Source organism: Periophthalmus magnuspinnatus, chromosome 6 (assembly GCF_009829125.3).
Source record: "Periophthalmus magnuspinnatus isolate fPerMag1 chromosome 6, fPerMag1.2.pri, whole genome shotgun sequence".
In the NCBI taxonomy this organism is placed as follows: domain Eukaryota; kingdom Metazoa; phylum Chordata; class Actinopteri; order Gobiiformes; family Gobiidae; genus Periophthalmus; species Periophthalmus magnuspinnatus.
The window spans coordinates 16,793,540-16,806,365 of NC_047131.1; the positions used below are offsets into that span (position 1 = coordinate 16,793,540).

The window sequence follows — 12,826 nt, forward strand, 5'->3', positions numbered from 1 at the left end:
AATGTCTCTGTGTTTGCATTGCACTCATGTCTCTGTGTGATCTGCCTTTGTTATTAAAGACAACACAGCACCACTCCTTCTGTTTCACCTGACTTGGTACAGTCACAGTTTGTTACAATATAGATTTTCAGATATACTGTGATGTCTTATTTTAGGCAACTTTATTAATATTGCTAATTGCTAAATAAATATTCTGCCTTCATTTCTATTTTTGTAACGACATTTTAACAGCGGTATTTGTCACTAATGTTATTTGAAGAAAGATTTTTAGGCTTATAGGATTTTTAGGCTGTTATTTGTTATTGTATACTATGTTTTTTGCAATGCAGGCCTCTGTATACGCCACAGACTCCTATTTTTTTATTGTTAGAGATGCCATTTATAATTTAATAATGGGTCTATGTCTGCTTCTGGTCAGAGAAGCCCTCATCTTCTGCTATTTAGTCAACACAGCGAGGGAGGCACCATCTGAAAAACAGACTGTCCTTCTGACACCAGTCACACCAGTCTCAATCAGCTGTGTGCAATGGAAGGGCAACAGGACAGCGCCCCACTGCCCGATCAGTCCCCCGATCCGGAGCGTCTCAGGGTGGACACAGGGGAGGAAGAGCAGGCCTCCCCCAAAAGCAGTCCAGACCTACTGCAGATGCTCCAGGCCTCGGAGAATAGGCGCCTGGGCAATGTCAATGGGGGTAGAGGTGAGATGACCAAGGGAGAGGTCACTGAGGCGCCCAAAATGGACATGGTGAGATATTTCACATGCTCTCAAAGTCATTAACCCTCCTCCGCATGTGTGATTGTGCATGTATTTAAGCTGTTAATCTTTCAACATTACGTGGCCTTGTGTGAATGTTTGACTCCACAATTTCACAAAAATTATTCATTGAAATGTTTAGTCTCAGCGGTCAAATAGAAATAGTTTGTGTAAATCTGGTAGTCTATGATAATATTGTTGTGAGTGTGATTCTGTTTAGGACATCAGATATTATGTTTGTGTTTTTTACACATATTTTTCAGTTTATAGAACTTCAAAAGCACACTTGTAAGAATTTTAGTGCCTACTTATTTTTTATTACTAGTTTATTTTATTATTGTCAAAATTCCATTACACTCACTTTCTGTGCAAAACAGCAAAACTCAGAGGCCCCATCCCCTCATAATCAACAGATTTTCATAAAAAAAAAAAAAAAAAAAAAAAAAATTTAAATAAAACAAAGACCATAATATGAGCCAGGTCTGGAGTTGGGGCTCGAATGTGAGCACCTAGTGAGGGGCCTTTGCCCACGAGGGACAGCCAGTCTGAGCCCGAATGGACGATGTGGTTTCACCCTCCTGTGGGCTCACCACCCATAAAGGGTTTCATAGGGGTCAGATGCAAAGAGGACTGGACAGCAGACCCAGTCCACAGACACAGTATCTGGCTGGAGCGACATGGAATGTCACCTTGCTGGGGGGGGCCTGAGCTCATGCAGGAGGTTGAGAGGTACCTGCTAGATATAGTCAGGCTCACCTCCGCACACAGCTTGGGCTCTGGTACCCAACTCCTTGAGAGGGGTTGGACCCTTCATTTTTCTGGTGTTGCCCATAGGGAGAGGCGGTGAGCTAGTGTGGGCTTGCTTATAGCCCCACAGCTCAGCCGTCATGTGTTGGAGTTCATCCCGGTGAACGAGAGGGTCGTGTCTCTGCACCTTTGGGGACAGGTCTCTCACTGTTGTGTCGCCCTACGGACCAAACGGCATTGTAGAGTACCCGGCCTTCTCAGAGTCCCTGGGAAGGGTACTAGACAGTGCACCGACTGGGGACTCCATTGTTCTATACAGGGATTTCAACACCCATGTGGGTAATGACAGTGACACCTGGTGGGGTGTGATCGGGAAGGACAGCCTCCCTGATCCGAACCCGAGCAGTGTTTTGTTATTGGACATCTGTGCTAGTCACAGTTTGTCCATAACAAACACTATGTTTCAGCACAAGGATGTCCATCAATGCACGTGTCAGATGACACGCTCGACATTGTTGTCATGTCATCTGACCTCCAAATGGGTGTCTTGGACACTCGAGTGAAGAAAGAGGCAGAGCTGTCAACCAATCACCACCTGGTTGTGAGTTGGATCCGCTGGCAGAGGAGGAAGCCAAACAGACCTGACAGGCCCAAGCATACGGTGAGGGTCTGTTGGGAAAGTCAGGGGGGTCTTCAACTCACGCCTCAGGGAGAGCTTCTCCCAGATCCCAGGAAGGTTGGAGACACGGATTCCGAGTGGGCTATGTTCTCTGCCTTTATTGTCGATGCAGCTGCTTGTAGCTGTGGTCTCAAGGTTTCTGTTGCTTGTCGCGGTGGCAGTCCTGGTTGCAGAACACTGGACCAGCTCTATACTCTCCATTCTCCATTGAGTCCTCGAGGGCTCATAGGAGTTTGCCCAGCCAGTCCACATGTGCTTTGTGTATCTGGAGAAAGCATTTGCATCAAAAGCATCAGACCTATTCCTAGTGCATGTTAGTCTCTGCCAGGGCTGCCCTTTGTCACCGGTACTGTTCATTGATAGAATTTCTTGGCACAGCCAGGGGCCGGAGGGGGTCTGGTTCGGAAACCACAGGATGGCATCTCTACTGTTTGCAGATGATGTTGTTTTGATGGCTTCATTGAGCCAGGACCTGCAGCAGGCACTGGGGTGGTTTGCAGCCGAGTGTGAAGCGGCTGGGGTGAAAGTCAGCTCCTCAAAATCCCAGGCCATGGTTTTCTACCAGAAAAAGGTGGCTTGCCCTCTTCGAGTGAGTGGAGAGTCTCTGCCTCAAGTGGAGTTCAAGTATCTCAGGGTCTTGTTCACGAGTGAGGGAAGGATGAAGCGTGAGATTGAGAGACTGATCGGTGCAGCGTCCGCAGTGATGCGGTCGCTGTCGGTCTGTTGTTGTAAAGAAGAAGCTGAGTCAAAAGGCAAAGCTCTAGATTTACCGGTCAATCTACATTCCTGCTCTCACCTATGGTCATGAGCTTTGGGCAATAACCAAAAGGACAAGATGAAAAGAGTTTCCTCCGCAGGGTGCCTGGCCGCTCCCTTAGAGATAGGGTGAGGAGCTCGGTCACACTGGAGGAAGCTCGGAGTAGAGCTGCTGCTCCTCCATGTTGAGGAGGTGGCTTGGGTGTTCCTGTTGCCTCCTGGACCCCTCCCTGGAGAGGTGTTCCAGGCATGTCCCTCCAGGAGGAGACCTGGGAAAGACCCAGGGCAAGCTGGAGGGACTATGTCTCTACCAGCCAGCCGAGAGTTCCCAGGAAGAATTCAAGGAAGTGTATGTGGAGAGGGAAGTCTGGGTTTTAATTGGTATTGTTGAAAAATTCCATTTTTGGACCCTAATCAGTGTGAATTTAAAAAAAAATCCCAATTAAGTACAGAGGAATGGGCATACATAGGGGGGAGGTGAAAACAGAAATTACTATATACATTTATCAAAATACATCTCTTTATTATGATAAGGGAATAGCATTATGCAGCAATATGGTTAAAAGCTAACAAAGTCAATTTTGCAAAAGATGGCTCATTTAACCTAACCTGGAATGTTCCACAGTATGGCATTAAACTTATCTGAGACAAACAGGTGAAGTTATGGGTAGATCAGTAGAGAGGCGACCCACTGACAGTAAGAATCCATCTTTTTCACTGTAACAGCTGTAACTGAATTATTGCAAGATAGATTTAGATGTTTTATGCCATACTGCGGAGAGGTAATATATAATATATCCATAGAGACAAGCAAGTGGTGGACCCTAGATAAGACAGCACACACAGCACATTTGTATTTTATTTGATGGGATAGATATTGATTAGTGCATTACACATGGTCATATAGCATAAGCGTTCGAAAGTTTTTTCCTGAAAGCCCCACATTTCTCCATAGACATCAGTACTCCTCCATTTCATACTTGCAGAAACATCAAGTGTCTACACAGTGGCCTTAAATGTAACTATTTCACATCAGTGCCTCCTCTGGGGCCATAGTGTCCATTTTCTTTTCTCTCTCCATATATAGAACATGTCTGTTGTTTACGTATTATGCCTGCCCCCTCCAAGCAGAGCTTTGTTTTTCCACTTCAGTGGAGTGGAAGTGGTTGGGGCATTTTCCCAGCTGTTCATTCACAAAGACTTCATTTACTGGCACTTTTCTCACTGGTGTCTTAGTCACCTGTCCTGTCACCTGGTACAGTTTTGTTAGAGGTGGGGGCGATGTGGCCCTGGGGTCAATCGGTGGCTTTCTATAATGGACAGTGTGTGACAGGTGACACACACTGTACTATGAAGAAGGTATATAGTCTTGTGGGCCTGGGAAGGGCTAAGGAGCAGGAGCCAGTGCAGCCCATCTGTATCAAGGTACCTCTTGTAAATATTACTCTGATGTATACTCTTTTAAATAACACTAGTAGACAATTTGGAGAAGCAGACTGTAGCAATAGCAAGGTAAGGTAAGATGTCTGTGTAATCCCTCAGTTGTTCAGGTCTGATCCATAGTAAAAGCCAAAGTTAAAGTTTTGTCCAGTTGACAGATTAAACTTTGGCTTTTACCAAGGTAAGGTAAGGTAAGGTACACTGTATTGTCCCCGTAGGTAAATTTGTCCTCTGCATTTGACCCATCCTTCAATTCTGGGGCACCTCATCAGGAGCAGTGAGCACTGTAGTGCAGTGCTTGGAGACCCATCTCTGTGATGTTGTTGCTGAGCTTGGTCAGGACCTTTGCTGGAGGATTTTACCTGTGATATCAATTCATTTTCTGTTCCCTGTGTGTTGGTTATAGCCGTCGGTTCAGATTTTGGACACATTGATATGTGGTATTTCCAGTTTTGCAACTTAAAACTGAGGTGAAAGAAAACAATATTTTTGATGAGATAATAACATTATAGGATAGCTAATGCTAGAAGAAAGGTTTACTCTGGGTACAAAGTCTAAGTTTAACATAAGTAGGAGTTAATTATTAAACAATTTACAAATGGTGGTGGTAAGTGCATACAAGTTTAAATCCTGTAGATGTAAATAAATACCCTTTCTCACATTGTGTACCATCACAAATAACGGCCCTATGAATTTTTTCACAAGTCCAGGACAAATAGATTATCTTATACAATTTTAAAAAAAAATAAATTTAGAAGAGGGCGCTAGAAAGGCATCATGTGAGATGTGAGCACCTTGATTTGCATATCATTGCATTCAGCTCGCAAATCTGCATGAATACTCTATTGGCTTTTTTCAAACAAAAATGTGTGAATAAGAAATATGATTTTGAAATATTCCAAAAATTGCAATTTTGTTGAAAATTCCCCATGATCACACCCAAAGTCATATTCAAAATGTAATTGATCATCTTTAATTGCACATGGGTCTTGTGTGTTTTGGCCAAATTTCAAGTGTGTGTGAGGAGATGTCCTAAATGCGAGGGTGTGTGCTATTGTGATTCCCAGGTTTTATACAATATGGCCGACTTCCTGTGCGGTTTAGGGTGGGGCCATAATATAATTGTGTTATGTCCTGACATGTTCTATTTTTTGATGTGAGTTTTGGATTTTTACGTTGACTTTGTTCCGAATCAGGTTCCCATTGGCACCAAGTCGTCTTTCATTATTTTTTCTCAGGGTCTTCAGTCACAATTAGAGCTCATCAAGTTGTACTTTTTGATACCGATCACTGGCATGTCGGGTCATGTTTACTGTTTGATTTTTGCCATTTTCCAGGCTCAGGGCAAGGTTTTAATTAGTCCCTTGTCGGGATGTTGTCCCAAGCTCGGGCCTAAACATAAGTGATAAAACTACTTAAGCTGGTAGGCTGAGAGTTGTCACAGATGTTGGATGAAAGAATTCTTGTCTTCACAGCAAATTCAAGTGACCAACCAAAACCAGGATTATGACAAGCATCACACAGAGACCTCCCACCGCTTGCTGTCTCGCTCGTCCAGCGAAAACGGCTCAGGTACATTTTTCTTTACATAACAATTAGAAAAGTGTGCTTTGGAGTTTCTGACCATGTTAAAAAACTGATTTCTCCACACGAACGATTGTTTAATGGTGAATTGCATAACTTTTATGGTGACGGGTACATAACTCACAGGGTCAATTGGGAATAGGTGAACGATAGACACTTCCATATGTAGCATATAAACGCAGAATTGTAGATAGTATGTTGCTACGTGTGTGTATGTGTGTATGTGCCTTACTAAACTTTGACCATTGTGAAAAATAAATTGAATTGAATTGAATTGAACTTGATGTTACAAAGTATGATATTAAACTCCATGGAGACCAGCAGGTGACCTAATTAAGTCAAGTTATGGTTTATAGTTTTTCAACATATTTTTGAGCAATAAAAACAACAGTAATTACATAATTGTGAGATTGATACACTTAATGCTATACCATGGACATTCCAGGCAAAGTTATTGCTTTATTGAACCTTTGCATTGATGCCCAGATGATGCTAACAGATAGAACCTCTATAACAGCAACTCACTTTAGTTTAATAGCACTCTTCACTGCCATTCTCCTATTGACTTCCTACAGTGAACAGTGACAACTATGAAGATTGCCTAAGTCCCCGAAACAATGTTCAGAAAACTTCCAGAGGCCTGATTGACTTTTGCATCAAAAATATCAAACATGTTGAATCCGGACGAAGGGAAATCAGACTGGCAGAACAAGGTACATAGTATTGGACAATGGCAAAGACAATACAACTGTGCATTATATTTGTGTGATGTGGTATGTCTGTCATACTTAGAGATGCCAGCACTGATGGAGCTGAGAAGGAGAGCAGGAGGGGAGCGGCCCTTAGCTGGAGCCAAAATAGTGGGCTGTACTCATATCACTGCACAGACAGCGGTATAGGATATTTACTTTATTAGATTATTTATCTAGAACTAAACTAAGCCTATATCAAGACTAGCACTCTTGCAAGCATAAGGGAAGTATTAGTGCTGTATTAGCAACATCTTGTGGTCAAAAAGTACACTGTGATGTGCATGAATCATAGGACAATTTTGAACATTTGTGTCACGATTATTATGGCCATCATTATGCAATTATCAATAATATCCCAATAACTGTGAAATTTGCAGATGGTTTAAAAATGGTACGGAATAATGATTATACTCGTCATGTCCTTAAAGCTACCATCCCTAAGTTTATTTTATTTTGTGTTACCAGTAGATGCAGATGTAAAAGATCTTCCCCCTCTTCTCACTGGGCTTTTGTTCAGATTCACCTGTGCTCCCTGTTCTTCTTCTGTAAGGACAAAGCTCAATCAGACAGTAATGTATATAGCATCTAGTGGTGATATCTGAGAGTACAACAGGGTTGAATCAGCCACTCTAATTACGGATGGTAGCTTTAAATAAAAAATAAAAAAAAGATCCATTTTACTTTGAAAACAACAATTATCTTGAAAATACTTGGCATGAGGGCAATTATCTTTGTTAGCAATGCTCACAATTTCCAAAACGATTATTTTTTTATTAGATGTGTATGTCCACAGAGGTGGAGGTGCTATTACTACTGATAATATTACATGTGGAAGTAAAATATTTTCAGTAATGGAGAAACAAATTCAAGAACTGTTCAAACAACATGTTAAGGGTTGGTGTAATCAGATGAGTTCCTTGTTGTAGGTGCTGATAGAGACCCTGTGCGTGTTGGGAGCCCAATGCCGGTGGGCCGCCTGTAACATCTTCTCCACTCAGAACCACGTGGCCGCAGCTCTCGCCGAAGCAAGTCAGAACTCTTCCCTTCTTCTGCTTCTTTGTAATAACATTAAAACTCATAACATCACTGTGATACCTGCTCAGGTGTAGCTGTGTTTGCCTGGAGAGGACAAACCGAGGACGACTTCTGGTGGTGCATTGACAAGTGTATCAGTGGAGCCAGCTGGCAGCCCAACCTGGTACACAGATACACTATATGGTGGCCTATAGGCGGATGTTTTGACATAAATACAGAACGTTCATTCAATAACACACATTTAGCATTCGTTTTTTAGGGTTTATTTTGTAAACCAACCTGTTCTTCATCCAGCTTGTCATTTTACTCTACATTAAGAATAAGCTAATGTCACTGCCTTTTTTATTTTGTCATCTCAATTGTCCTTTGTCTATATGACACGGTGTCACAGCAGAGCGGGACATTTCAGTGTGGCATTTGCATGTTCCTCCGGTGATCCGGTTTCCCCTAGTACTAAAAACATGTACAGTGAGGTCCCTCTGGGGGCAGGACTCTCCTGAAAAAGAAATTCTTAATTTCGGCATGTCAATGTATGTAGTGCAGTGTACACCAAATGGTGCCAATGTACTCCAGAGATAGAATAGCCAACAACTGTATTGATACTTCAAAATAATACTATCCAAATATAAGTACAAGTAGTAGTAGTGATTGACGAAATTAATCAAGCAAGCATAAGCATGTATTGAAGGAAAGCACTACTCGCATTTATAATATAACTTTAATGTAATTGGAAGGACATTAAACATTAAATAATGCCCCAAACCTGATTTTTTTTTATAAAAGAATAGGTTTATTTGATTGATAGATATTGGATGATGGAGGAGACATGACTCACTGGATCCAGAAGAAATATCCCAGCATCTTCAAACAGCTTAAAGGTATCGTGGAAGAGAGCGCGACTGGAGTCTACAGGTGAGTATCTAGTTTCAAAGCAACCTCCATTATAACCCCTCTAACCAGCACGGCCCCTCTTCAGGCTCTACCAACTGTCTAAGGCCAGTGGACTTATTGTTCCTGCTATTAATGTCAACGACTCTGTTATCAAGCAGAAGTTTGACAACCAGTACTGTTGCAAGGAGTCCATTTTGGATGGGTAATAATACACAATGCTTTACTTGTGAATACTAGAAGTCATTTGTGTGTTATTCTATTCATCGCAATGTGTGATGACTGCGTTTCAGGTTAAAAAGAGCCACAGACATCATGCTGGGGGGCAAGCAGGTGGTGGTGTGTGGGTATGGAGAGGTCAGTGCCTGGTAAAATGACAACAGACAAATAACAAATAACAGACAATAAATCCATACATACATATATAAAAATACGTTTTACATTCAAATAGAAACAATGATTCTTGGTTCTTGAAGGTGGGTAAGGGATGCTGCGCCGCTCTCAAAGCCCTGGGAGCAGTGGTCTATGTGACAGAGGTGGATCCCATCTGTGCACTGCAGGCTGTGTAAGAATCAACCCTCAGTTATGTGTGTGTATATATAACATATATGCATTATATATATAATATCTGTGTAACGTGTATGGAATATTTCTCCAGTTGTCAACAGTCAATTGATTTTAAGAGTCTTATAATTTTTTACTCTACTTAGATTGCATTTTATTTTTATTATTTGACTCATATCTTTCATGACCATAACAAACACTATGTTTCAGCACAAGGATGTCCATCAATGACTTTCATATCTTAAGTATTACCTTTTAAGTATATTTTAATATTCAAGCTAAATGTTTATGTTTAATGCATATTTTGATACTTGTACTTTGCATTGCAACACTGAACATTTTCTATCATGGGACAAATAGAGGTTGTCTCTTATCTTAGTATTTTATACTACATTACACTTATACTACACTATTATAACTATTCATATTTAAATTGAGTTCAATAATATGAATTCTTGTATCAAAAATACATTCTTCAGCATTATCCAAGATCTGTGAGTTAACTGCAGTAGTAGTGAGTAAGGACGTACCTTCACTAACACAAACGTGAGTTTGATTCCCAGACTCCTAATCATGATGATGCAGTCTGACATGCCAGTCGTATCGTATATAGTATAGTAGCCAGTATTACCATGAGGATAACACTTTTTATGAAAAAGGGCAGGCACTATTATCACTTTTGTTTATCTCAGTGAAGACATTTCCCAGTGTGTGTTTTATTGCAGGATGGAGGGCTTCAAGGTGATCAAGCTGGGAGAAGTGGTGCGACAGGTGGACATGGTCATCACATGCACAGGTAATACTTAAGCTATTCTCTTGTTATGTCACTATGGCTAAAAGTGATACTCACTCTCAATAGGAAACAAAAATGTGGTGATGCGCAAACACCTGGACCGGATGAAAAACAGCTGCATCGTGTGTAATATGGGCCACTCCAACACAGAGATCGACCTGGTATACAGGACTCCACTATATGCACCTGTGAATGTGTCTGTGTTCTGTCTCTGATCTGTCTGTCACTGCCAGGCAAGTCTGCGCACGCCCGAGCTCAAGTGGGTGCGAGTGCGTCCCCATGTGGACCATGTCGTCTGGCCCGATGGGAAGAGGATCCTTCTGCTGGCTGAGGTAAGAAGATTTCATTTTTAATATACAGTACATGGGATGCAATGGTACAGTAGATTGAGAGTTTACCCAAACCCTGCCCAGTTGTATACTGCTATTCCTGGAATTTTATCCACTTTACATTATCCAGACATGTATGACTGCTGTGGCTGAAAGGGCATCCATGAATAAAATCAGTTTAAGTTTGATGCGACAGTCTAAAATAGAACAGAAGATACTATAGAATAGGCTATATTATATTTTATGATGACTTAATGCCCTCTGTCTGTCATTTGGTTGTATATGTCATGTTGTTTATGATCAAAATCATTCTGCTGTCCAATCTTTTGTCAGGGTGGACTGTTGAACCTGAGCTGCTCCACAGTGCCCTCTTTTGTCCACTCCATCACTGCTACAACACAGGTATATTTCCATAGTCTCATACTATGTCCTTTTGTTTATTGTGTATATATTCTAATTGTGTCTTGTGTTTCAGGCACTTGCTCTTATAGAGCTGTACAACGCCAGAGATGGACGGTACAAACAAGAGGTCTACCTGCTGCCCAAAAAGATGGGTATGTTTAAAGTTCACAGTATTAATGTCCTTTTGGTTACAGCTTTCTATTCACTTTCTATTCAATTCTATGTAAAGAGAACCATATATATTCTAAAATCATGTAGGCATTGATTAAAATTCTAAAATGATATAAGCAATGATATAAGCAATATATCGGATAGTTTCCCAACCAGTGGTACGAGGGTATGTGAGCACTTGCCAAGGAAAAATGTGTAATAGTATTTGAATATAAATTGTATAAATATTTGTAGCACATTTTATATCCTTACAAAGGATTCCTGTAGAATAATTTTGGCATTAATATAATTAAAACTGCTAAATATAGTAGTCACCATTGGCAATATACTAGTCAACAGATTTATAATTAACTAAAGAAATATCCTGAAGACAATGTATCAGTACAAAAAGGGAGTGAACTCCACCATGTCCTACCAAATTGCAAAACATGTTCCTCATTGAACAATTCTGCTTATGTTTTCCAGATGAGTATGTGGCCAGTCTACACCTGGGCTGCTTTGACGCGCATCTGACAGAGCTGACAGAGGAACAGGCCAAATACCTGGGAGTCAGGAGACAGGGCCCCTTCAAACCACACTACTACAGGTGACACCATGAACTGCACACTGTATGTCAGCCTAGAATCTGCAACTTTAACTAACTCCTCTTCTCCACAGGTACTGACAGACTCCAGTGTGGGATCAGATCTGCAGACAGAGCAATGGCGCCCTCTGGAGGTTGAATCGCGCTCTTATAGGCCCTAGGTGTAGGGGAGTTTTTAAATTAAGATTCTTCCAAAGGAGCACACAGCTGCAATGATGTAGACTGGATTTAAATGCATTTGATTACAATTGTGAGGTTTTGTTACATACATATCTTGTGATAATGTGGCCATGTGACCCAAGCCCTTTAAGAAATAAATGTTATACGTATTGGGCCTTGTAGTAATCTATACTCTTTTAAATATTACTCTAAGTCATAAGACATTATTTTAACGACAATATTATCATGGTTATTTCAGTACTCTAATTCTAGATATAGTTCACATAATCACATGTTTAAACCTGCTCTAATTTAATCCCAATATCAATGGTTGTGTAAATAACGCACCCACTAGAGGGCGCAATAGTAGTTTGTTTTTGCCAACGTTTGCTGCAATTACAGCTCTTGAATAGGAGCATTTAGCATTTATTTCACAAATTTCAATTATGGGCTACTGTACATATTGTGTTGTTTTGATGCATATGTTGAATTTGTGAGTTTAAGTTAAATAGGCCTGGCTGTGTGGTATTAAATATTCTTAAAGTGATAAATGCTTATACATTGATATCTTTTATATCACAATCTCTTATCTACTAATAACCGACTTTATTCTGAATTTGATATGATTTGATTGCTCTAGTCGCTGAAATTCTGCCATTTTCATTGGTCACTGGATATCTTTGTTAAGGAGTCTCTCGTGCTCCTTAAGTGGCACGTGCTGAGTGCCTGTAATTAACTTGTAGGAAAATTAATTTGCTCATATAACGTGTTCCTCGATTGTTACATCCTGTCTGTCTCGTGTGCTCCTAAAAATACGGCAGATTACTGTAATCCAGACAGCAGAGTAGATGCTTACTGGAGTGAACAGAACGTATCTGAGAGCAGCAGGTGGGTCACATGATCAAAGGGAGGATCACAACACGCTGAACTTTGTGCCCTCTGAACTGTGCAAGAGAATAGAGCCACTCAGACATTAGACACATTTATTAAGAAGCTTGAAAATATCATACAGTATACATTGACTCAATATGGCCAATAGCAGTCACCAGTTAGAGCATGCACATCTGTGGATGTTGGTGGATGGAGGCCCACACAAACAGAAACATGTTGAACCCAAACCTTTTTGCTTCAAAAAAAACTAAATTGCATGTTTCTCCTTTATTAGCAGGAACACACTACAAAAAATGTTA

The 12,826-nt window shown here is 40.9% G+C and overlaps 1 protein-coding gene across 1 annotated transcript; it reads left to right on the forward strand.

Annotated features, from left to right (window-relative positions):
- Positions 1 to 502: 502 nt before the first annotated feature.
- Positions 503 to 12,182, forward strand: LOC117372120 (S-adenosylhomocysteine hydrolase-like protein 1). Its single transcript, XM_033967868.2, has 17 exons — positions 503 to 745; positions 5,852 to 5,948; positions 6,536 to 6,673; positions 6,753 to 6,853; positions 7,639 to 7,741; positions 7,816 to 7,910; positions 8,553 to 8,659; positions 8,724 to 8,840; positions 8,929 to 8,992; positions 9,112 to 9,200; positions 9,925 to 9,995; positions 10,059 to 10,153; positions 10,226 to 10,324; positions 10,655 to 10,723; positions 10,797 to 10,875; positions 11,360 to 11,480; positions 11,552 to 12,182. The coding sequence occupies exons 1-17, from the start codon at positions 527 to 529 to the stop codon at positions 11,556 to 11,558; spliced, it is 1,671 nt and encodes a 556-aa protein (XP_033823759.2). The 5' UTR covers positions 503 to 526; the 3' UTR covers positions 11,559 to 12,182.
- The last annotated feature ends 644 nt before the right edge of the window (positions 12,183 to 12,826 follow it).

Bases quoted from the DNA above. Each gene is read 5' to 3' on its own strand.
- LOC117372120 (XM_033967868.2), top strand. From the start codon at position 527: ATGGAAGGGCAACAGGACAGCGCCCCACTGCCCGATCAGTCCCCCGAT. The intron at 746-5,851 runs GTGAGATATTTC...TTGTCTTCACAG, and splicing joins AGGCGCCCAAAATGGACATG to CAAATTCAAGTGACCAACCA. The intron at 6,674-6,752 runs GTACATAGTATT...TGTCATACTTAG, and splicing joins AATCAGACTGGCAGAACAAG to AGATGCCAGCACTGATGGAG.